At 43.2% G+C, this 24075-nt stretch overlaps 3 protein-coding genes across 3 annotated transcripts; 1 reads left to right on the top strand and 2 right to left on the bottom strand.

Moving 5' to 3' along the window:
- The first annotated feature begins 1128 nt into the window (after positions 1-1128).
- LOC135237719 (uncharacterized) lies at positions 1129-7163 on the top strand. Its single transcript, XM_064305093.1, has 5 exons — positions 1129-1882; positions 2225-2374; positions 3862-3926; positions 4530-4802; positions 6669-7163. The coding sequence occupies exons 1-5, from the start codon at positions 1129-1131 to the stop codon at positions 6711-6713; spliced, it is 1287 nt and encodes a 428-aa protein (XP_064161163.1). The 3' UTR covers positions 6714-7163.
- Positions 7164-10865: 3702 nt separating this feature from the next.
- On the bottom strand, positions 10866-13082 carry rplp2 (ribosomal protein, large P2). The gene is made up of 5 exons (XM_064305094.1): positions 12927-13082; positions 11943-12066; positions 11619-11667; positions 11333-11428; positions 10866-10986 (listed from the first exon to the last, which is right to left on the bottom strand). Exons 2-5 carry the CDS (start codon positions 12063-12065, stop codon positions 10910-10912), a joined length of 345 nt encoding a protein of 114 aa, XP_064161164.1. The 5' UTR covers position 12066; positions 12927-13082; the 3' UTR covers positions 10866-10909.
- Positions 13083-20394: 7312 nt separating this feature from the next.
- Positions 20395-24075, bottom strand: LOC135237721 (adenosine receptor A1-like). The gene is made up of 2 exons (XM_064305095.1): positions 23094-24075; positions 20395-21520 (listed from the first exon to the last, which is right to left on the bottom strand). Exons 1-2 carry the CDS (start codon positions 23450-23452, stop codon positions 20848-20850), a joined length of 1032 nt encoding a protein of 343 aa, XP_064161165.1. The 5' UTR covers positions 23453-24075; the 3' UTR covers positions 20395-20847.

Genomic DNA, 24075 nt, shown 5'->3' with positions numbered 1-24075 from the left:
AGGAAATTCCGGTCTGGTTAAAATTAGAAATAGATCCGTTCAAGACTAAAATCTGGTAAGACAAGGCTACTTAATAAAGGATAAACACAAATAAAATATGAGCTGCTGTGATGACGAATTTAATGGTTTATAGAGAGATGCGATAAATTTCCATTCAACTGTGTTCGAATGACCAAATAATTAGACGAATTTAATTAGAACTTTATTATAGCCATTTAATCCATTTTAAAACAGAACATAATTGAACGTAATATGCAATCACGTTTTTTTTCTGAAGTAATCCATATTTATATTCCTCATTTGATCCACAGGTATGATAAGTCGGTGTAAAATAAATGAAGGAAGAAATCAGGAGAAATCAAGCCTAAATTTATTGCAGTGTCTTTGGTCCATATAAATAAACTTGTGCGACACGTCTTTGATTGCGGATTATTAGTAGCCTAACACTTTTAGAAACTAAGGAAGTAGGCTACTTGCATTAAGACATAACTAATTATGACCAAATTCACAGTTATCGGTAACCACGGTTACTGGAACACACCACACTTGGTCCCTCGCATGCCATTTTATTTTTTCATGTAATAACTGTGGTTTATCAACTAGCCGAATATTCTTTACAACCGATTAAAAAGACACACATGGACATTTTGTTCTGGGATAGTCATAGAAATGCACAGCATACATCAGAGCATGCTCGGTTTCTGTAGTAAATATTACGTGGATGCACTGATAAGATATTATTTCTCACTTATACGCTAATTTCATTAACATTAAAACTGCAGTCTTCATTAATATGTAATAATTTATTCTGGAGGTCTATGCTAGTTTATGCCAATAAAGTTACTATAAATTCAGTGTTAAGAAGTATAACAGTAAGTGTTACAGGTAATATCAGACCTAACGTGCATAGTTCCTGATAGCTGTTACAATTTTTTTTTATGTATTTGCTGTTGTACATTAAATTCATATATAATAAAAAAGAAGTGTCCACACCACCCTTACAATACACAAAGAGCCTCACCCTCAAATAAGTTCTGTTCGGCTCCTGACTGAGTTTTGCTTTGTGCTCTTATTTTCTGTAATTTACGGTAAATTCAAACCTGTTATTTGTCACAGGGGGAAATCAGCATGGAATCCACCGGGCGGGATGCAGCACCGCAACCACAGCTGCTGTCACTGGGGCGCAACGATGCCACGCGCCTGCTGGAAGTGTATGTAAAGCGCAGCCTGAGCGTCAACGACGGGCGAGCCGGGGGCAGGAGGCCAGGGGTCAAACCCCGCAAGTGGGTGGCCCTTGCAGAGAAGAGCAGCCGCGTCAGACGCCACTCCAGCGACAGCTCCGCCCACCTGCCGCCCGATGAGGTGGCGGCGGTAATCGCGGGCTTCCAGCCAGCCCCCACAGAGGGCCCAACAGAGGGCCCCACAGAAAGGCCCCTGGAGGCCCATCTGGAGAGCTCCACGGACCCCCCAGAAGACGACCCCTCAGAGAGGCTCGCGGTCTCCCGTTTGGACAGCTCCACAGAGCCGAAACAGGACGACAAGAAAGGCGCCAAGAAAACTAAGAAGCCGTCCTTCTTAAAAAGCTTCCTGAGCCTTTTCTCCAGGAAGGGGGGCGAGAAAAAGGAGGAAAGAAAATCCAGCAGTCCAGAGAGAGTGGGGTCCTTCGCCCCCCTGGACACCCCCTCCCCATCCATTTCCTGTCTGCCTGTCCATGGGCCTTCCTCGGACGGTGACCAGTCCTCACCTCAGGCGAGACGGTCTGTCAGGAGGAAGCTTACTCGCAGGAAGTTCTCCTTCCGAAACCGTGGCTCGGACCAGGCCAGAAGGTCTCTGAAGAAGCCCAGCACTCTGGACCTGTCTGAAACAGAGCACATACAAAATCGTGAGTGCAAACCTAAGATAACTTCTGATTGGCTACCTGAAAAATTGGAGAACTAACTGTGGGGTTAAAAATACTCTCAAGTTGGGTACCAACTGCAAAGGCTGTGGAAAAAACACTAATAGCATGGTCAACGATTATTAAACTGTATTTACCATGAATTTACATTAACTGATCAGCCATCATCTGATTGTCTTGCCGTATCTGAATCTGATAATTTGTGAATCCATACACTGGTCAACCCATTGGAAAGTTTCGATATTGTTCTTAATGCTTCAGTTGAGAACAGTCTTTAGAAATATATTAATTAATTACATGCTAATACTCTTTCTCATTTGTTTACAGCTGTCAGTGTGGAGCCAACAAGCTTATACTATGAAAAGGTATCAGAGGAGTTGGAGAAGATTGTGAAGGAGGTGAAAGACAGTCCCACAGATGAGCGTCGCAGCATCTTTGATCAAAGCCCTGAGTCTTTGAGGATTAGGAATGCTAAAGGTAAGGGTTATTATTATTATTGGGAACCCTTAAGTTTAAGCAACGTGTGGAAGTTCCCAAAAGCAATCCTCCATAATAAAATGCAATTATAAAACTCACATAGTCCAATTTTTAAAATAAATTATGTTATAAATCTGGCAATCCTCACACCCACACACTGGGTAAGGTAAATGGCAAAACATCAGTGTGAGAACTGTGCCCCTGGAGTATCACTGGGTGACTCCAGTATTAAACAATATAATGGAAGGTACTCTGACGACACAGCAAGCTTCTGGAGGAAGTTCATTTCCTCTTTATAATACCAAACAAGGCAAGAAAGAGTTGCGCTTGGCACTAGTCCCATTAGCTGTCAGTACGCTATAAGAACAGTGCAGTGTGCACTTTTCCCAGGTAGCGTGTTGAAATGTGTTGTAAGTTGCTTGGAGCGTAGGTGGATGATGGTTGTGAATTAAAATTCAGCTGTAGGTTTGATATGGCCATAGTTCTAGAAAAATGTCTGCTTGCCAAAGGATTGCGTATTAAAATAATACATTGTTGCTTGCCTATTAGCAGAGGGTGCGAAGAGACTGCTAGAAGTCCGTTTCACCCATATTAAATTGAGTCCCTTTGTTACATAGTTAAGTTAGCTTGTTAGCAGGTGCTTCCTTGTGCTTACAAGGTAACTTAACCAACAATTGCTTTTAGCTCTTTTGGAGTTGGAAGGAATGGTGTTTTAAGCACAGTCTATGACTAACCTAAACAGATGTTGCTAACGTTAGTTAGCACTAGACTAGGACTTAATGCAGACATACTATGTTGTATGTATTTATTTGTTTATTTATTAACAATGCAGTTGGTAAAACTTACGAATACAATGTAGCAGTAGAGCTTGCGGCGGTTCCTCCCAGACAGTAGGCTTAAATGCTATCTTGTTTTCATGATAGCAAACATTTATAGATTTACCTTGGTTAACGAATTAGCTGGCTAGCTATCTAGCCAGTTTTAGGGTCTCGAAGCCTGCCGAAGTTCCCTGTTACCCTGGTAATTGTACCAGTACCGCGCACGTTCCACGAATAGTTTATAAATATGGCGGTTAAACGTGTTTTAAAGCTTTATGGTTCAACAAGTCATAATATTGCTCAACAAAAATGCAGGCAATATTATGACTAATATTGGGGCTGGAAGTTTATGACTAGGCAATTGTGTAGACTATGTCTGTCTTTAAATTGTAGGTTGAGTTAGGTCGGGGAAACTGTCATAAAACTGTCATAATATAGGTAGTAGCGACGTTATTATATATATAAACAATACAGTTTGTAGTCCTTTCCGGAAGTAGGCTACGTTCGCATTTTTGAGCGAACCTGTTTGATGAAGCCTGAGTTCTCACAACATAAACGTTTTTAAATAATGAAATTATATTACTGGAATCTGTCAACATGTTTACATATAATCTTTTTCAAAATCCTGCTCTTTGTGTCTCTGTGTAATATCTGCCTCTGTTCTTTCAGAAGCGGAGGTTATTGAAAGGATCATAAATTTGATTAAACAGCAAGGAGATGCCATTGATAAGGAGGTTGGTGTTTCTCACATTTATGTCAGTGAAAATAAGTTAATATCTAAGAAAATAAGACTATATGATGTTACAGATTTTTTTTCTTCTTTTGAGTGAGGAGATACTGGACTGTACAGTATCTCCATACATTCTTTGCATGGCCTGTCTAGAACTGCCATTTTACAATGTGCTTTCTGTGTCAGGTGACATGGCAGGGACACTATACGTCATTGTGTGCAAAAGCAATAATTAACTAACTTGTTAACTGCGCTGTCAATGAGGTCCATGCCCAGTTTCTTTCTGGTACTTTTCCTCAGTCACCATTGTGTGGTCATTCCACTAATAAAATCCCACCTCAGGTCCGTAGGGTATTAAGCTTAGAGTGGAAGTACAGGAAGGCTGTGGGCTTTTGTGATGTTTAATGAATTTTTTAAAGAAAAAAAAAATGAATACTGCAGTTTTATTTTTAAATTTTAGAGAGATTGAGTGTGCAGTGCTCTTTCCTTTTGTAAGTAGCCTATAATCATTACTATCACTAGCAGCTTATATAAAATTATGGTGCGGGTTTATTTTGCTTTTCCGTACGAATCGCGTCGAACCGTCTCTCCCTGTGCGTCTGCGCAGCTGAAGCTGAACGACGGTGGCGTCGGCTCCTTCTTCCACACGCTGTCCTACGGCTCCTTCCAGCAGCTGGCCGACCTCTACGTGGAGTCGGGGGCCCCCGCCCTGCCACCGGAGGGCGCGGCCACCGCCCCGGAGCTGGTCAAGTTCGCCTTCACCCTGGACTTCACCGCCAAGGTGGCCGGCCTCTCCAGCCAGACCCTGGGCCGCATCATGGGTTTCGGGAACCAGTACCTGCAGGACCGCTTCACCCAGATGAGCGTGGCTCATGGGCCGGTGAGAATAAGGCCTCTTTGGGTCTTTTGGGGGGGGGGGGGGGTGGTGGTGGTGGCTTTGAGGCCATCAGTGAGATATAGGATACGCTTAGCCTGCTTAGTCATGGATCCTATTACTGGTGATACAAAGACTCCTGTTGAACGGTATTCAACAATACATTTTTTAAAAAGTACAAAGTTATAAAATACCGCCTGTGGCCAGTTTGTGAGTGTACGTGCCAAATAGAATTGGGGAAAAAAAACTTGTGATTGAACATATGAGATCACTTCCTGCTCAGGCTCAGGGTTAACAACAGAAAACCAGGTGTGAGGCCTGTGGTGACGTGTCCACGTAGCCGTGCCAAATGACACAAAGATACTCTGTTTCCCTGCTTCCACATTTTTCAGTATCGTCAATATATTCTATTAAGAGACCGAAACCCATAATATTTTTTTCCAACTCTCAATTAATTAATCCTACAAGCGTCAACCCAATGCTGATATACCAGAAGTTATAGAACTCCATTGTTGTACAAAAAAGGCATAAAGACATGATGTTGCTCTGCTTTTGGCATAACCCACCATTACAAAGAACCTAGTACTTTTAACTGAAACAACTTTATAAATTGACAATTGCTTTTTCAATATGTGGAATGTAGTTTGGCACAGCACCGAAATACTGAAAACAGTCCCCATCAAATTTAACAATTTGCTCTCTTTTGAAGCAAATTTGGTTAAAAAAAACTAAACTAGCCATGTTTTTCGTGATAATAGGTTGCATTTTATAAAAATGAAAATGTTTTTCTGAGGTGCATTTAACGACTTCAGCACACAGCTGAAATGAATGGCTTTCCTGGTTGGACAGAAACACTTTTGGTTCTGGTATTTGCATAGGATATGTTGATGATACTGGAAAAATCTCAATTACCCGTGTTATCTTTTAACCAAGTTTTATTGACAATACTGAGTCAATGGACAATTGGAGCTTCTTTTCCAAGTCCCTCCCATGCCTACTTCCCAGTTTACCACCTTTCTCACAGACATGTCAAGTATAATCATGTTGCTACAATGCTATGTCTATGTTGTGGAAATGCTATTTGTACATTACAGAGGGGTCTGGTCTTTGGGTTTAGAGTGTGTACACACACCTGGGTTTGAAGTAGTTCAGTTCAAGGTCATTTTTGAAACTTTCTAAATGAATGCATATTATGGCAGTTTCACTGTGTCAAACTCATGTTCACAGTTTGCATCCCACTTTGAAGGTTTACAGTGCATTTCATGCAGTTTGGGTGCATTTATCATACAAATGGTAAATGGACTGCATTTATATAGCGCTTTTATCCAAAGCGCTTTACAATTGATGCCTCTCATTCGCCAGAGCAGTTGGGGGTTAGGTGTCTTGCTCAAGGACACTTCGACACGCCCAGGGCGGGGTTTGAACCGGCAACCCTCCGACTGCCAGACAATCGATCTTACCTCCTGAGCTATGTCACCCCCCCCCACAACAGGGTCTATTACGAATCACAGTATTAACTTTGCGACTTGTATTAATATCCCTGTTTTAACTCAGGTAGAACCCATGTTAGCAAACATTATGCTAAAAGGCACAAAAAACTTTTTTTACTTTTATCGGTGAAAATTACCTACAGTTTAGTCGGCGTCTTGTCTGATAATTTTAAATAACATTCATGCTACCACATTACAGTTTTCACATTAAATTATTCTGTCAGTGGTAACTGCTGTATTATTTACTTATCTTTGAAAGCTGTATCTAGGACAAAATTGAAAAAATGAATTCTTGCATAAGTGTAATCGTACACAATTTTAAGTGGCACAGCGGTGTGATGGATAATTTAATAATTAATATCATTATTTATTATGTCTGCAGGAATCCCAGTCGAGACCAGCGCAGAATTTCAGCGGTCCAGACTAAGCACAGTTGAACAGAGCGAGTGGAAACAGGAACCTCATCGCCCAGCGGAGTCCGTTCTCAACTCCTGGGACCTGGGATTCACTGTAAACAGAAACAAACACCAAAGCAAACACCAGAGCCGAGAGTGGTTTCCAAGGAAACCCTGAAACCTGATAAAAATGCAAAAAATCTCTGACGTCTGCTAGCAAGAAGAGGAAGCACACCTTGACTGCTGATTTAGTGGACACAACAGGACGGACTACATGATAGCGTTTACAAGGACATCTTTTCTTAAACAAATATTTTCTTTGAAATAAGCCAATGTTTATTTCCCCTTGAACTAAGATGATATTTAAATCTAGGCACTTTATACATAATACAGTTAAAATATTTAACAGTGTGTGCAGGCACACACTTGCAATGCAATTCTCTTTAAAATACATTTTTACTGAATAAATGTTTTCAATTTTATTCCAATGTGTGGGATTTTTTCTACGCTACATTAGTGTAAAATGGTAAAATAGTAAAATATTGCAACTGCAGTTAGTACTGCTGGAGTTATGTAGATAATTACAACATTTATTTTTTATTTATTTTAGTTTTTATTTTAAAAACCAGCAACAATAGATTGTTAGGGCAGGGGTACATTCATACTTTACATTCCACACGCATCAAGCATACATAAAAAGTTGAAAAATAAGTATTTTAGAGGGGTGTACTTCATCCTTTTTCCCAGTAGTGTCAGCCAGTAGGTTCAGTCGCCAGTCTTTATAAAACATTCCTTTGTTCAAGGAGCAGGAATTTATTCCTACCACGGATCATTTGTGGTGCAGTCTCTCAATGGACTTTCGTATGTCTACATCTATTATGTTTCTGATGAAACTGCCCACGTCATTCCTGTAAGATCGCTTCTGAAGGCAAATACAAAACATGCAAAATAGCCGGCTGTAAAATGGCCACACTGTCACCACTATGATCCCTGGAAACCAGTTTGGCTGGTTCTTCTGCAATGTGTGATGAAAGAAAGCTGATTTAGCAGTTGAAGCAGAACTGCCTCTTAGCTGCTGAGCTGCCTGGCACCGCCACATCAAACACCTAGGAAAATGCCCGGGTGAGGCAACTGTGGGGCTTTTTCTGGAAAGCCTTGCCTGCTCGTACCACCAGGGGGCCTTCTGAGGAAGGTGTACCAACCAGTGAAGCGGGCTCCAGGACACACGATGCTCACACACGCAAACACACGAGCGTGGAAATGTGTGTGCAGTGTGCACTTGCACGTATGGAGAACAAGTGCTTATTTCCCCAACAGAGCTCATTAGGATACAACATACAACAACTATACAATAAAAAAATATACATTAATTTCTCACAATGCATATGATCCATACACACTAAAATGTTTCCATAGCAGTCTCCAGAGTAAAAGTCCTTCCCAGTATTTTGTTCAAATCACCTGGATTTGCTAATTTGCAAAATTCTTCAGCCAGGAGGTATAACTAATTAGTGAAATCAGCTGGCAGAGTTCATGGGTGGAATAAACACATGGCGTGACTTTTACTGACCCCAGGACTTTCCACCTGTGGCAGTCTCCTAACGCACTCTTCCAACCACAACATCAAGGAGATCCAAAGTACCTGAGCAGGGTGCAAAAGAAGGGAGCCGAACAATCTATCTGCAGAGGAGGGAGAGAATGACAGAGGGAGGCAGCATGTGTGGCAGCAGCAGGCAGGACCTCAGGTACCCTGAGAGGAACGTGCCGAGGAATCCCACAAGACCAAATCGGGCAACGAGGTTGCACAGCAACGCTGTTGCCCAGCAACGGTGAAACAACCAGAATCTTGAAGTCACGCAAATATTAAACTCTCTCATGCAATTAGCAGGAGGGTAAATATGTAGGCCTACCTATTAGGAGTAATCAGTCCTAACAGTTTCAGAGGGATGAGTTTATAAAATAACCTGCAAGATCCTATATTATCATTTATAGAATTAGTCAGTTTGTGTTAAAAATTTTAGAAATAAATGACACCGCATTTTAGTTACTAGGGATTTCTTGGGTGCTGGTTAGTAGCTGAATGTCATTTTTTATATATTCTAAATAAAGTTTCTTTACACTGCAATATTTAAATTTACGAAATTACAGTTAAAATGCTGTGCTTGTTTTGCAGCAGGAGTGAATAGGCACGTGAATGGCAACATCGCCCCTGTGAGGCGATCAGTGTAACTGCAAGAAGAACAGATGAAGGGAGGCAGAGTGGTGTGTATGTACTGTCTGCTGTTCAGTTCTACTTGGCCCTGGAGCTTGGGTGTAGTCTGCATGCCTGTTTATACTTGGGGGAACAGGCTGAGGTAAAGAGCCTATTCCAGGAAACTCAGGCTCATGCCAAGGCCTCCAGGGGCGGGATAGCATTCCTCAGGCACCTCCTCCATTAACTGCCTCCTCTGTACCTGGCACAGGCCTCTCCCTGGACGTCATCACCCTCTCCAGATCCTCTTCCTCAGATAGCCCAGTGTAAGGGAATTCATGCTGGTAGTCCAAAAGGGCTAGTTCACATTACATTTTGTAACATGGGGCAATACAATCAATCTACTTTAGCAGTTACCAACTTACCATACACTTAGAGGTGAAGAAGACCTCCGTTATCTGAAGCTGTAAGAAAGGCTACATAGTGGCCACTGCAAAGAGAAAGATTACTCTCATTACTTACAACATCTGCAGTATTTTATAGTCGGCCCTTTGAAAGCCTTAGAAAATAATGCACATGTACACCAAAAATATAAAGCATTCCAGACTTCTGGCAAGCTTATGGATAGATCTTTGCACCCAAGAAGCTTAAGCAAGTTTATGAGTCTATTAAGCAATACTCCTGGCTCAGAAACATTTACTGCCTGGCAATGACCTGTTCAACCCCACGATGAGGGGTGGCGCTTGGCGATAATGATCTCGTATTTTACTTCCACGGGCATAGTAAAGGAACGGAGAGACGTGCAGGAGCCTGCAGCTTGGCTTCATCCTCCTCTTTATGCCAATGGGCAGCTGCATGTGAGGGAGGTGTTCAGGCAGCAACAGGAACTGGGATTGGGTGAATTTACACAGCTGTGCACTGTCACATTGTGAGTAGCTATTTTTGGCTGATGCCATTAATAGATATAAGCTGAAAATAATGCAGAACTGCCCATGTGAGATCAGTCTGTTATGTCCTCTCATATTGCAACATCTTTTTTCATAGCACATTAAACATGTGCCTATTTTGTCTTACTATGACTGTTTTTCTATTACTTCTCCAAGAACTACACAATATACACGTAATATTTTGATATTTACCTTTAAGATATTCTGAATTTCAATGTATTCTCACCTAAAAAATACTAGAGGCAAAAGTTATGAAATGTGTATGCCTTAAATTCATTTTGGTTTTATATCTGAGGAGGTGCCCTGTCAACATCCTGAAATGCCCAGTCATGCGCAAATATCCTTTACACACCACAGTCCTAAAACTTTCCAGCCTTAATCTTTCACTGAAATAAATCTCCACTGCGCAACAGCTGCCGCAGTTGCTCAGGAATTAAATTAGCGCTTTACAGTACCTAGCACAGCCATGCGCCTCAAACAAGTGATACTTCAGGGCTCCGTTATGACCCAAAATATATTTTGAATTTATGAAAATGGTATTTTCATCCAGGGAAAGATGATTTTTTTTTTTTGACTCCCTGACGAAAAATTGATGCTAAAACGCGTCGGAGTTTGTTTTTAAAGGTTTAATATGACCACGCCACAACAATAAAGGCAATTTAATTGTTAAAAAAGGAGTGCGCCTGCGAGTTTTCTTTGATTTTGAAGTCTATAAGTATCCCTTCCAAAGAGCACCTCAAACAAACTCAATTTGAGTCCAGGAAGCACTCCTACCCAAACATTTTTTGAAATACATGAACATACTTCATCAGTGTTTAAGATGATGGTAACCGATTTGTTCAGAATCCCCAGAGGCCATGTGTTATGCTTTAGTATTTCTTATATAATATGTACTGCAACTGCACAAGAATAAGGGCACAATTAAAACTACACAAGAGGACTCGAGTCCTACTCAAATTTGAAAAAGCTTGATTTTATTTCCGTGGCTTTTGATTTTTTTTTTTTTTTGGTGAATGTGTTTTTCATGAAAAGAAACTTTTTCCAGATTTGTTTTTCAGTTTTTATTGCTTTTTTAACATGTAAAGAAAAGTTAATCAAAGAGGCCAAAGCCCATGTCTTCATCCGATTCTTCGGATTCCTCTTTCTTCTCTTCCTTTTTCTCTTCCGCTGTTAAGAAGAGGGGGAAGAAAAGACAGAAACATCACGGTACTGCCTTTTCTGCCACTTGCTGTTCGGGAGCATTTAATACAGCACACGTTTCAGGTCATTTTGGACTAAACACGAGAGCAAGTGAAATATTCATATTCAAGATAAGGAATACTGTTGGATACACTGCATGCATTTTTACACACTTTGACAACAACTATGACTACATTCTTCTACTTTTACAAATTTTTAATTTGCCATTGCCTGCATTCTGGGGTTATCATATACAGCAATCTCTCCCCGGTGAGGTTAAATCTCTAGGCACCATCTCTGGTTCTCAGTCACATATTCCTAAGCACATGCTTACCGACAGGAGCGTCTCCCCCAGGTGCAGCCACCACCCCAGCAGCTGCAGGAGCTGCAACAGCACCACCTGCTGGCACGGAGGCTAACTTCGAGAGGCCTGCAAAAAAAATGAAAAATATAGTCTGTACTTCATCTGGGAACTCCATTAGAAGTTAAAACATGGAGGTTCAGACCAAACGTGGACCAGCTAATGAATGTGGAGCATTTTTTAAGAAAACAGCAGCAGAACCACTTCACAGAAGCATTGGTAGTACCCCAATATACTGTTTTTAAAAGGAGTTCCTCACCAGCGTTCATGACTTCATTGACATCTTTTCCATTCAGTTCACTGATGACCTGTGGAGTCAGAGAACCAAGTTAAAATCAGACAAATCCACAGCAGTATTGCTGCTGAGCTGACTTGTCACAGACGGAAGTATCCAGTTATATTTTTTAAAGCCCATGTTCAAAACCTGAGAACAACTGTGTTCTCACCAACTCGGTAAGACAGTGGCTCTCCACAACGTAAAACCACATATATACGGTACTAGAACCTAAATAAATCTAAGGGTGGGACAAGACATTTGCACAGGTGACTAGTTTTACGAAAGTAGCAAAGTGGGGCGGCTCACCTTGTTAAGACGCTCGTCATCGGCCTCGATTCCCACACTGCCAAGAATGTTCTTGATATCCTTGGCAGAGGGGTTTGAGTTCCCACCAAGCACAGCCAGGAGGTAAGCGGCCACGTAACGCATTCTTTAAGGAGGAACACAGAAAACGTGTCAGCCTACAGCAAAACATCATATTCAGTGACATTTGAAACGGATAATCGCTAGAGGGCATTCTTTTTAAAATGGATTTAAGAGTGCGCGACCGCTCTATTGTCACAAAAAAAAATGACAGGAGCCAGAGATACCAAGCGTGTGGAGCAGAATTAGTAACGTCAACTGCCTAACTTTATAAAGCAGGACTCATCATAAGCGGCTATTGACGAACTGCCGCGGCTGCTAGATAATGTTGACAGATTGGGCGTGATATCCTATGCTCATATCTCGCCAACCGGCTAGCTAGGTATGGAGCAGCCGCCAACTGGCAATATTGAAATGCCTAACTATGAAGTAAATTAGCTAAAGGAACATCACTAACTAGCCAAAGGAACAAAAGTGAGAAGCATAATGAATAAAACTACAGTCAGTCGTTCAAGTCAACAACGCAGCCTTTCACAAAGCGTAGCGGGCAAGCCCAGTGGTTAGCCAGAAAGCTAACATTCATGCTCACACGCGTCATTAGGCACATATTTGGGCACGATACATATATAAATTCCAGGGATATCACTTTTCGTTGGTTATATAACTAACGTTACTAATATTTTGTTCTGGTCTAATAGTTATTTAACTATGCCTCAATAGCTGTTTAGCTTTAGTTCAGATACTTGAAGCACGTGTGACTATCTAGCTACTGTAGTTAGCTAGCTAGCGATTTTGAAATTCGACATAATTTCGATTAGATAAAATACCAGAAATTAAATTTAAGCTAGGTGTTTGTAGAACATTGCAGCGTACACAAATTTAACATTTTATAAAGAAAATTGTCGAGATTTACAACAATGTACATACTTTAAGTCTATAACAGACACGAAACGTCAAGTCCGCTCGAGATCCAGAGAGAGAGAACGTAATTTGAGCTGCTCAAAGATTTCCGCGTCTGGTTTCCGTGTCAAAGGTCAATGTCCTAAATTTATCCTAATCACGGTTTTAAACTACTTACACAATTAAAGTGACCATAGTCTAGAGTCTAGACAAATACGATGTTAAACGTCATAAGTTTAATTTTTGTGATATATTTACAATATAAGATAACGTAAACAAAGAGCGAGCATGCGCATGAACGTGCACTTCAATACTATTTATGTCCGACAGACGGCACAAGATTGCAAAAAAAAAGATAGACAACAAGGAAGATATTCGGATGGCAGATATGTCATCTGCCAAGTTATGCCCCCGGTAGCACAGAATGTATTTTTTACGGACAGGAACTGAGGAAACATTCGTAAATACCTCTCCTCTAGCATCATAATTATGGTTTTATACGAATGTATACAAATGTATGGATGTGATTTGTGTTTTGATTCATGGCTGCCACTGGTTAATTTACTAGTGTTGCGTTTAGAGAGAGAGAGCTTAGGAAACTTGATAACAAATCAAGTTATTTTACCACGTAGGAAATGCAGGAAGATGTTGACTGTCTGAGAAAGGCTGATGGGTCTGTGGCTAATCTCATTCTCAGATATCAAACCGTTGCTTATGATTTCTGCTCCTGGGTTTCTGAAGTACTTTTCTATGGCTATTTATGTAAATGTTGTCAGGGGGAATCAATGGGTATCCTCCCTGCAATATGTGCAGACCTATCGGCAAATATACAGTAGTGTTTTTATAGCCAGGTGTTATGTCTGCGGGGATATAAAGAGGAGAGGCTTGTCCATGGGTAACAGAGCATGACATGGGTTCAGTCCTTGACCCCAGAGGACCACAGCTTTAATGTGTGCTGGTTTCCATTTTTGCCCAGTGCTTAATTGAGAGATTAAAGTGGTTGATTACACAATTAACTTGCCTCACCTGGGTCTAAATTGGTTCCTGATTTTACAATGAAAACAAAACCATCATGCAGTGATATGGCTGTGTAATATAACGGTAAGGGAACTAGGCTTGTCAGTTTCATCCCCCGGCTGGGGTGTTGCTGTTGTCCTCATCATTAGAAGTTCTTAACCTTCACTTAATATACAGCTGTATGATTCGACTGTATGCAATACTGTTATGTAATGCGTAGTAATAGCGTTTTTTCCCCAAAACATGACACCCCCTCCTCATTTTTCTCCCTAATTTGTAATGCCCAGTCGCGGCTGTATGTCTGCATCGGTTGTAGTTAATTATTGGTTGCCTGGAGGCTTTCCCAGCCAAAGTCAGCACTGAGAGGCCCAGATTCGATCAGATCTGCAGCCCACATCATTACACTGAGTGACTGGGCCTCAGGGGGCTAATATGGAGCACCTTAATCACTGATGATAGGCAATCAGCGGCAATGACTCATTTCAGTGGCTGGGAAGCTTACTAACATTTGCAAAATGTGTGTACTGTGTAGTATCCTTCAGTTTATGAAGAGTGTAAAATTAGTTTCACATATTCTTGAGTTTATGTGTATAGCTGTTTTTTTTTCTTATTATTATTTTTTCTTTTGAGTAGTGATGATAGTGTACATCACTTAAAGCAGGGGTGTCAAACTCCAGACCTGGAGGGCCACATTGTCTGCATGGTTTTTGTTGTGTTTCAGCACAAATGATTCATTTAAGTCATTGTGTTTGTAAAAACACGCACACACATACACACACGCACACACACACACACATTCATACTTTATCTTCCATTCTTTTTTTTTTTTCCCTCATCAATGTGTTGTGTCCAGGTGCATTTTAAGAGCATCTCATCCTTGCAACATCCTCTCCAAGTTCAGGAGAGCACCGACGGGCACATCCTCCAAAAGGCATGCTGCCATTTAGGCAGGCAGGTTGCAGTACTGCGTTCAACCTGATGGAGTCACTGTTGCACAGCGAGACGGGGAATACTCTACCCCCTAGTCTGTGAACCTCCTTGGTCACGGTGCCATTATAGCTAATTCCTACCATCCGGTTGAGCTCCAGCCTGCAGGCAGCAGCGGCATGGTTAAGGGTGCATTATGACTGCCCCATCGCCCAGTGCTTTATCTCAATATGTCCCCCAAGGGTCTCCTCATCATGAACGTTTATCAGGATGCCTTCACGATATGTTGCGCAGCCCAGGAGACTGGTGGGTTCACAGTTGGTTGGAGTTTCACATTGTCAGCAGTCATTAACGTTTTACAAAACATACAATTTATTAATTCATGCAATTTATTTAGATCTCCTGGTCTTAGGCAGCATACAGGGAGTTTTACTGGATTGATCTAGATTCAGTACAATGCAGACAATGGCCTCAGAGAACTTTACTGAAAATTATGGAAAATGATGGATGATGGAAAAATCCAACGGTGTTCCATATTCTCATTTCAAATCATCCATTATATCGGAAATCAAGAAAGATCTGAAAGCCCACAATCTGAGTTGGTTATGATGGTATATTAAACATTGAATTGGTGTAACTGTATTGACAAATCCTTTTGTGTTTTTATAACTTCAGAAGGTATGAACACTGAACACAATACATAAATAATATGGGAACAATCAGAAAAGTCCAATTAATAAATTCAATTTCATACATACTCTATGCGACAGTGGTGTGTTAAATTATGAATCCGTGAGCAATCTCTGCTTCCTGGGAGCCATCTAAAAGATTTCTTTACTGTTTTTGATGTGTTGCTGTGTCGCACACGTGGGAGTCCTCGGATCCCTCCAGGTTACAGCTCCATCAGCTCCTCCTCTTCCTCCTGCCTCAGGAAGAAGGAGAACACGTCCACCGCAAACTGCTGCAGCTTCTGAAAGTTCACGATGTACCACACCTTGTAGACGGCCTCGCCCATCATCACCAGGAAGAAGAGGAAGAGGAAGGCGAGGAAGAAGCGGTCGAGGTGGTAGCCCACCTTCTCCCTGAAGGTGCGCTGGTCCCAGGGGACGGCGGCTCGCTCCTCGCTGTAGCGGCTGAAACGAAGCAGGGCGTCCTCCTCGTCCATCTCCTGCGCCTCCATCTCCCTCTCCTCCTCAACCCCGTCCTGCTCTGCCATCCCTCTCTCTTTCTCTCTCTCTCTTTCTCTCTTTTCCCTTCACTGGACGCCTGTCAATCGTCTTCAGCCCCTCCAAACGGGTGTTCTCCAGGCAGAGCTGAATCTTCGGCGGGTTCAGTCAGCTCCCAGAGTGAGAGGGTCGGGCAGAAAGAGAAAATAAACGGAGGAAACCGACTCGATGCCACCTCCTCCTGTTGCTCTGTCCGTCCGGCAGTCCCGCTCACCTATGATGGCCGCGGAGTCCCAGAGGAGGCATCTCCCGTTTAGCAGCTTTCTCAAGACTTGACGCAGAGCTAGGCCTCGTCCTCGTTCCTGCCAGCGGCGTTGTGCGCTACCCCTCGGCTCCGCGGTTGTCTGTCTGTGCCTTCGGTCTCCCAGGGCAGAGTCGGCTTCGTCTGGCTTACAGGGCAGATGTCAGGCTGACTCTTGCCCTCGCACCCGGCCCTCCTGCAGACGCTCTGATTGGTTGCGGGGTCGAGGAAAAGCTGGGGGGTCTGATTATGGCAGACACGTCACTAAGGAGATGAAGGGATGAAGCCACATACTCAGCAGTTTGAAAATCCTCAAAAGGTTGGCAGGTGGCCAGGTAAAGGAAGCAGATGGTGGAGAGAGAGAGAGAGAGAGAGAGAGAGCATGTGTATGAGAGAGAGAGAGAGAAATTATGTTTCCTATCCGCAGTTGTGTGGTGTGTACAAAGATGAGAGATACAGATCCTCTTGATGGCTGCCCATGTGAGCAATGAGTGATAAATGAACACAGATCATAGCACCAAGCCCCATAATGTATGCAACTTAATTTATTAATCAAAGAAGGGTTTCATGACAAACGGTTCCAGCACGTGTCACACCAGAAGCATTCCAGTTAAAAACAGAAATCCAGCCAGAATCGGCAATACACCAGGTTTAGATGGTGTTGATCACACAGGCTAAACACAGGGTGCTAATAACAGTAAACAACAGAATAACAGGACTTGAATCCCTATTGAGGACTGTTCGCCAGCTGTCCATGCCTGCCTGCATAGCCACCAAGGCTGGGGATTGAAGTGTTGCAGGGGGCCAGTGGGTGCGCACTAATAGGATTTAGCACAGACACTTGGTAAGAACTAACCCTGAATAGATTAGTCCACATTGGATTTCACAGGATTCTTTTCCCTCCTGTGGTTCATAAATCCAGGACAGATACTGTACATACGCTATTTATTCAGTGTTCTGTGTTAGCATGCACTGTTATTCTATGTACGGTGTTACACTTTCTCTGAAATAGCAATCCTTCAAGCTGGTGTACATTCGTAGCTTCCAAGCTAGCATTTGGTGGATATTCGGTGCTGGCTTTCAAGCTAACATTAGGTGCTGATGACTGTTTAGACTGGTTTGAATAGTTTTGTCCCGGAAATATTTTCATATTTTGAATAATTACTGTGATGTTGCATCCCAGAAAGGAGAGTTAATGCAAGAGTAAGGTCACAATATGTTCAATCTCTTCTCTGCACATACAGGTGGAGCCTTGTGACAAGTAAAATTAGATTTGTATCAACATATTGAATGACTCCATAGGTATTGTAGAACACAGTGAACAATTTCATTTTCCTAGAATGGTTATTTTTCATATTTTTCTTTTCGTTTCTCCAGGGATGTTTCTAGAGACATCAGACAGGGCGGATATAGATTTGGCATTTGACATTTTCGAAAAGGATGTCAATTTAAGTCACAATGAGTTACCCTTTCAGCTGAATAAGCATTAAATGCTAAGCAGGGAGATGAGTAATTGGAAGCCATGCGGGTTAGATGTAGTGCATACATTTGGATAATTATGCCTGGTGGCGTTTGCAAGTCCCCCTGCTGTGAACAGCATCTCGCAGTCTAACGGCGACGGCGGCCATGTCTGCAGCCAGAACGGTCGAGCCTCCGTGCGCCTTTTTCCCATTCGGCGGTCTTGATGCCACCCCCCCCCCCCCCCACACCCGATGTCCCCCTGGAGTCTCCGTCTGGGGCCCCGTCCCAGTCGCACCTCTCCGGTCGGCCGCCATCATGGGCCCCTTCCCTGCCGCGTCCAAAAAATTCTGTTTCACTTCCCAACATTCTGAAGTTTCCATGAGAACAGGGCCAGCCCTAGGATTTTGGTGGCCCTGAGCAAGTCTGTCGAGCGTGGGGGGGGAGGGGGGGGTTGGGGTGTTGCTGGATTCTGTCGAGCAGGGAGGGGGGCGGGTGTTGTAGGATAAAATCCTTCCTACATTACATTGTTATGAACTGTTCCGTTCCATTTACAATTTATACCGATAGTTCCGCGGTAGTTCCAGTGAATAACGTAATTACGAAAATAACGTTATTTACCTTAGATAAACATTCGATTGTGTTGCCCCCCTCGTGGTCGTGTGGCCCCCCTAGCGGTTACATTCTTGATAATGTAAGTAAATATACATTCTAAAAAATGATTTACAAAAAATAACAATCATTATTTAATATTAGTAATTGTGGCAAATAAATTAGACAAATAAATTCAGGTCCTGGTTTTTGTCTTTTCCCCGATTGTTTTCGGTTTGTTAACATCATTATTGCCGTGGTAATGCTGTCTACAGTAAGCTGGGAGTCATATTTCATATTTTTTTGAACTGATATTATTACTTGAAGGGAATCTTCTCAAACAGAAAGTGCTGCAGTTTAGCTCAAGCTTAATATTGAGGACAAAACAACAATCGCTACACAGTAATATTATTTCTCACATCATTCTGGTTATCTATTTACTCGATCACTGCGTCACACTCGCTCTGAATCAACAGGTTTGACCTAAAACTCGCAAGACCGCATTTCTTTTTGTGATATGGGGGCTTTATCACAAGCTGGCATTTTCCATTAAAAACACTTCTCCATTCATCCAGACTGCTCTCCCGACTTTGTGTGCCAGAACCTTCCGTGCGGAGGGTCTGCCTGACGACGGAGCTGCACTTCAGCGCCGCGGAGCCGTGAAGCCAGCCGGCTCCACGTAAATCAGGCGCTTAATGGGCCGAGCGCCTTTTCGCTTCGAAAGGGCGAACGCAATTCTGAAACGCGGTCGAGCGTGCTCAGTGGCCACGAGATTAGAATTGTTACTCAGCCTTGCGCGCCGATTGTTCATTAAAAAAAAGAAAACTGCTCTCTCTCCCTGACAGGCTGTTGAGTCAGATTAGGGAAGTCCGACCCCACTGAATATTCAGTCAGTGTTTCTGTGAGTCACCTGCAGGTGGTGGAAGAGATATTTTATTATTATTATTATTATTATTATTATTATTATTATTACTATTATTATTGCAGTAGTATTCATTGGTATATTTATGTGGCTGAATAGTGAATTTGACCATACGCTGCATTATTATACTAATAAGTGATTATACTAATAGGATTTGTCATTCAGGAGACTTGTAGATTTTATTTTGAACAAAGTAATAAATCCAATTTTTGGATTTTGAAAATATTTAAATTAATGGGAAACCATCATCAAACATCATAATAAAAAATAAAAAAATTCAAAAAAATAAAAAAAAAGAATTAATGTATCACAGATTGAATTAAAGTAATATCTGGGAGTTTCTGGTAATTGAATCCTCCTGAACAGCTACAGCCAGTGTTAACAGCGTTTGAATTCCACCACTTGAACATTATCAGAAGGCAAACTCCTGCATGGAAGGTAAATTTCATGTGATTTAAAAGCACTAATACAGCTTTATCATTTCTGTCTATACGTTCACTTGCACAGACACACAGTGATGGGGGAAGTTCAGAAGAGAAAGTAAAACAGAGGTTTGTGTTCATGGACGTGTTACATAATTTCAGTTGAGTTGCCTATGGGGAATTTCCACTCAAATATTTTTTTCTTGTTTGAAGCAGTTGGTGTCCTGGCAGATCAATATTGCTGGACTTTCAGTGTGGTTCTAAGTAGATCTTGGCAAAGCGTTGACTTGAATGAATTTATTGATTATCAATAACAAGTGTCTTCAAATAAATTGCTACTTGAAGTAATTGTACCAAGTCTCACAAGCGAATCAATAAAATGATTACTAAATGTTTACTTTAATATTCTTGCATTTGTTCCTTCATTCCCATATAGTTTTTGGTTAGGTAGTAGGGACTGGAGTTGCTTAACCATTTACATTATCCATTTCCCGTTCATTTCCTTTCTTTCCTGTTACCATGTGACCGAGACCAGGTCATAACACAACGATCAGCTCTTATAAGTGACCATTCACATGGACTCTACAACATTTACTGTATAGAATATCTCAAATGAAAGGCTGTATAGTTCACGCAGTGTTCCTGCATTCATCATGTTTCACACGCCTGTTTTTCCTTGACATAAAAACATAACTTTGGAAACTTCTGAAGCAGGGACGTCAGACTCCAGTCCCGGAGGCAGCACTATGCAGTATGCAAACTCTTTAGCCAATCAGTGACTTCAAGAGTCTGCATACCCTGTTTCCAAGAACTGAACTGGCTGCTGATTGGACACCGTAGCCCTCAAGCGCTGGTATCTGATGCCCCTGTTCTAAGGTATGATCACATTAGCATATGACATTGTTTGAGTCCGTGCTGGCTGTCCATCACTGGGCAGTGCAGTGATGACTGTAATATACATTTCACTCATGAACGGTACTTTATCCATCAACCCCCAGCAAAGCCCTGCCAGTGTCAGACCTAGCTTTGCCCCGCGGGGTGGTGTCTTCCCACCCAGCCGCCATGGCGCATTGTCATGCGCGCGCGCCCATTGGCTGGCGGCTGCCATTGGAAACCTGCATCGGACTGCCGCGGGTCCTGCCACTCAGCCTTGGTGTTCCGGCGCGGGGGCGCTAGCGATGGGCGGGCAGGGCGTCTTCTCGGCGAGCGGCGGGCACGGCTGGCACGGGCTGGGCCCGGCGGGGTGGCACAGCACCCAGCGCCGCCATATCTGGAGCAGCGTGGCGCGGAAGCGGGCGATGCGGAAGGCGTACACCAGCGGGTTGACGGCAGAGTTGACGTGCGACATGAAGATGCCCACGTACACGGCGCTCTGGGGCACCGCACAGGAGCCCGCGCAGAAGAAGTCCACGCAGTTCATCACGTGCAGCGGCAGCCAGCAGAGGGCGAACAGGAGCACCACCAGCGCCAGCGACTTGGCCAGCTTCAGCTCCTTGCGGTAGTACCGGCTGGCGTCGCAGGTGGCCTCCGCGCGCCGGTTCAGCTGCCGGCGAATCACGTGGAAGATCTGCGCGTACAGGCCGATCATGATGGAGAGGGGCGCCACCACCCAGCCGAAGAAGTTGAAGTAGACCATGTAGTCCATGCTCATGACCGTGGTGAAGTGGCAGACGATGTCGCCGCCTGCCGTCGTCAGGTTGGCACTGGGGTCCGGGTTGTGCCAGCCGAGCATGGGCACCATGCCAGCGAGCGCGGAGAGCAGCCAGCACACGCACACCGCCACCCACGCCCGCCGCTCTGTCACAATCACGCCGTACCTGAGGACCAGGGCAGTATTAAACATTTATATCTGTGTAATTACACATCTATTGCATATTAAACATTTATATCTGTGTAATTACACTTTAATTGCATGCTAAATATTTATATCTGTGTAATTACACATCTATTGCATATTAAACATTTATATCTGTGTAATTACACTTTTATTGCATGTTAAATATGTATATCTGTGTAATTACACATCTATTGCATATTAAATATTTATATCTGTGTAATTACACATCTATTGCATGCTAAATAGTTATATCTGTGTAATTATACATGTATATTAAACATTTATATCTGTATAATTACACTGTTACTGCACATTAAACATTTATATCTGTGTAATTACACATTTATCACACGTGTAATTGCTGCACAGTCGCTATGAAACTGCATTGTACCAGTGTTCAGGCACAGGTGTTAGCATTAGAATTTTTATGGTTAATGATATTTAGACACTTAGTATAATAATTGCATATATCATAAACTTGTTAATGATAATAACCTAATAATTTTGAGGTCATGCACAGTTTACTTGTACTTGGGTTGGTTGGTCAGTAATAGCTATGCAGTTATCTTAACTGCCTACATACTAACATTTTACCATGAAAAAAGGAAAACAAGCTATAATATATCATTGTGATGTTCGTTTACATCTACTTTCTATCTTTATGTATTTTAATCAACTAATGTAAAATTAAGGAAAGCACCCCGTTGATTTTCCATGGGGCTCTTTAAAGAACACTTAGTTCAAATGAGGATAAGCTTGAATTTCCACTTACTTAAAAAATGCAGTTAAGGAAATCACACACACACAAATGCACACGCAAACTACACACACATGCACACACATGCACACACACACACACACACACACACACACATGTTGACCCCATAAGGTCCATGCACCTGGCCACCTAAATGAATGAGACATTAGTGTGGCTCAGCCAAAGCAAATTCTTTTGGAAACGACTTGTTTAAACTGGCCGAGGCATTTTAATTTGCTTAAAAGCTTTCCGCGTCCAGCTCATTGATTTGCATTAAACTGAAGAGAGATATATACGCCCGTAGAACAGCTAGAGGGGGAGAAAACCAGAGAAGATACAACAGGAGTGTTCTCCCCCCCTCCATACCACTGTTTACATTTAATACAGGCCGCTAAATTATGTAGTTTTTTTATGTTTAGGATGCTCACATGTTGCACGCACAGTTGTCAGATCAATAATGAGAACCTTGTTATTACACATAGAAGATAGTGCTAACATATAAGTGCATGCATGTATCAAAAGCATATACTGCACATTTTTTTTACAAGCTGATGTACAAGTAACTAAGCTATGTGTATTTTCCATTTAAATTTCATTCTCTCTTGATGCAAGTGCAGATTAGCTCAGTAAAGTGTTGCGCTTCAGTCCATAGAGAAGTGTTCTTAATTCACTCACGAGGAGCTATCTTAACGGACAACACTTCCTGCCGAAGAAGCAGGTGTGCAGTTTCTGTACAGTTTGTGAGCAGCTGATTGGCTGTGCCACGGGGGGGAAGGGGGGGGGGGGGTTGACTCACCTGGTCGGGATCTTGACCCGCAGGTAGCGATCGACGGCGATGGCCAGCAGCGAGAGGATGGAGCTCTGCGTGATGATGAGGAGGAGGCAGGAGAGGAAGAGGCAGGTGAAGAACTGCGTCCGCAGCCCCAGGCTGATGACCACGGCCAGCGGGATGACCAGCGTTCCCACGGCGATGTCGGCCAGCGCCAGGGAGACGATGAAGCAGAAGGTGGGGTCCCGCAGGCCGCGGTTGAGCGCCACCACCAGGATGACCAGCACGTTCCCCAGCACGGACGCCACGGCGATGGCCGTCTCCACGGAGATGTACAGCATGTCCAACGGCTCGCGGGGCAGCAGCTGGCCTGACGGGGGTGACATTTCGGGCGCCCGGTCCTGGGCGGGTCCTCGAACCCCACGCTCCCGCCCCGCCTCCTTACTTCATCCCTTCTTCCTCTCCTCTTTCAGTGCGGGGCACTTTCAGCGCGCTCTTTGAAACGGACCTGCCGGGTATTCCGCTGTGCGTGTATGAGTGTGTGTGTGTGTGTGTGTGTGTTTGTGTGTATGAGTGTGTGTGTGTGTGTATGTTTGCTGTGGAATAAGCAGTAGTCTACCTTCCACCAGCTCCTCTGACTTCTCCCCGGCTGCCCTCATCCTCATCTCTCCCTCTCTCTCTATCTGTCCCTCACACTCTCTGGAGGGGGGGGGGGGGCGTGCTGGAGTCAGGGGGAGGAGCTGCAGGTCTCTGCAGTACTGCGAGTGCCTCCCCGCCTGCCCCCCCACGCTCTGCCTCTCTGAAGATGGGACAGCTCCGCTCGCTCCACAGGAGATGAGCCACCGGCGATGGGGGAGCCGAGAGGCCACGTTTCACATAAACTCAGAAGTCAGGACATCGGACACTCTTAGCCGTCTCTGTGGCACTGGCAATGGGGGTGGGGGTTTCAAAGTCAAGTCGAGTCATTCAGATTCATATAGCACTTTTTCTGACCGAGTCAGCACAAAGT

The sequence above is a fragment of the Anguilla rostrata genome, chromosome 13, assembly GCF_018555375.3.
Source record: "Anguilla rostrata isolate EN2019 chromosome 13, ASM1855537v3, whole genome shotgun sequence".
In the NCBI taxonomy this organism is placed as follows: Eukaryota; Metazoa; Chordata; class Actinopteri; order Anguilliformes; family Anguillidae; genus Anguilla; species Anguilla rostrata.
This window is presented reverse-complemented; position numbering and strand designations above follow the sequence as displayed.

Coding starts and splice junctions, on each gene's coding strand:
- rplp2 (XM_064305094.1), bottom strand. CDS start 12,065: ATGCGTTACGTGGCCGCTTACCTCCTGGCTGTGCTTGGTGGGAACTCA. Junction 11,668..11,942: donor ATGACGAGCGTCTTAACAAG/GTGAGCCGCCCC, acceptor CTGACTCCACAG/GTCATCAGTGAACTGAATGG. Junction 10,987..11,332: donor TGGGGGAGACGCTCCTGTCG/GTAAGCATGTGC, acceptor TCTTCTTAACAG/CGGAAGAGAAAAAGGAAGAG.
- LOC135237719 (XM_064305093.1), top strand. CDS start 1,129: ATGGAATCCACCGGGCGGGATGCAGCACCGCAACCACAGCTGCTGTCA. Junction 3,927..4,529: donor GAGATGCCATTGATAAGGAG/GTTGGTGTTTCT, acceptor GCGTCTGCGCAG/CTGAAGCTGAACGACGGTGG. Junction 4,803..6,668: donor TGAGCGTGGCTCATGGGCCG/GTGAGAATAAGG, acceptor TTATGTCTGCAG/GAATCCCAGTCGAGACCAGC.
- LOC135237721 (XM_064305095.1), bottom strand. CDS start 23,452: ATGTCACCCCCGTCAGGCCAGCTGCTGCCCCGCGAGCCGTTGGACATG. Junction 21,521..23,093: donor CGGGTCAAGATCCCGACCAG/GTGAGTCAACCC, acceptor CCTGGTCCTCAG/GTACGGCGTGATTGTGACAG.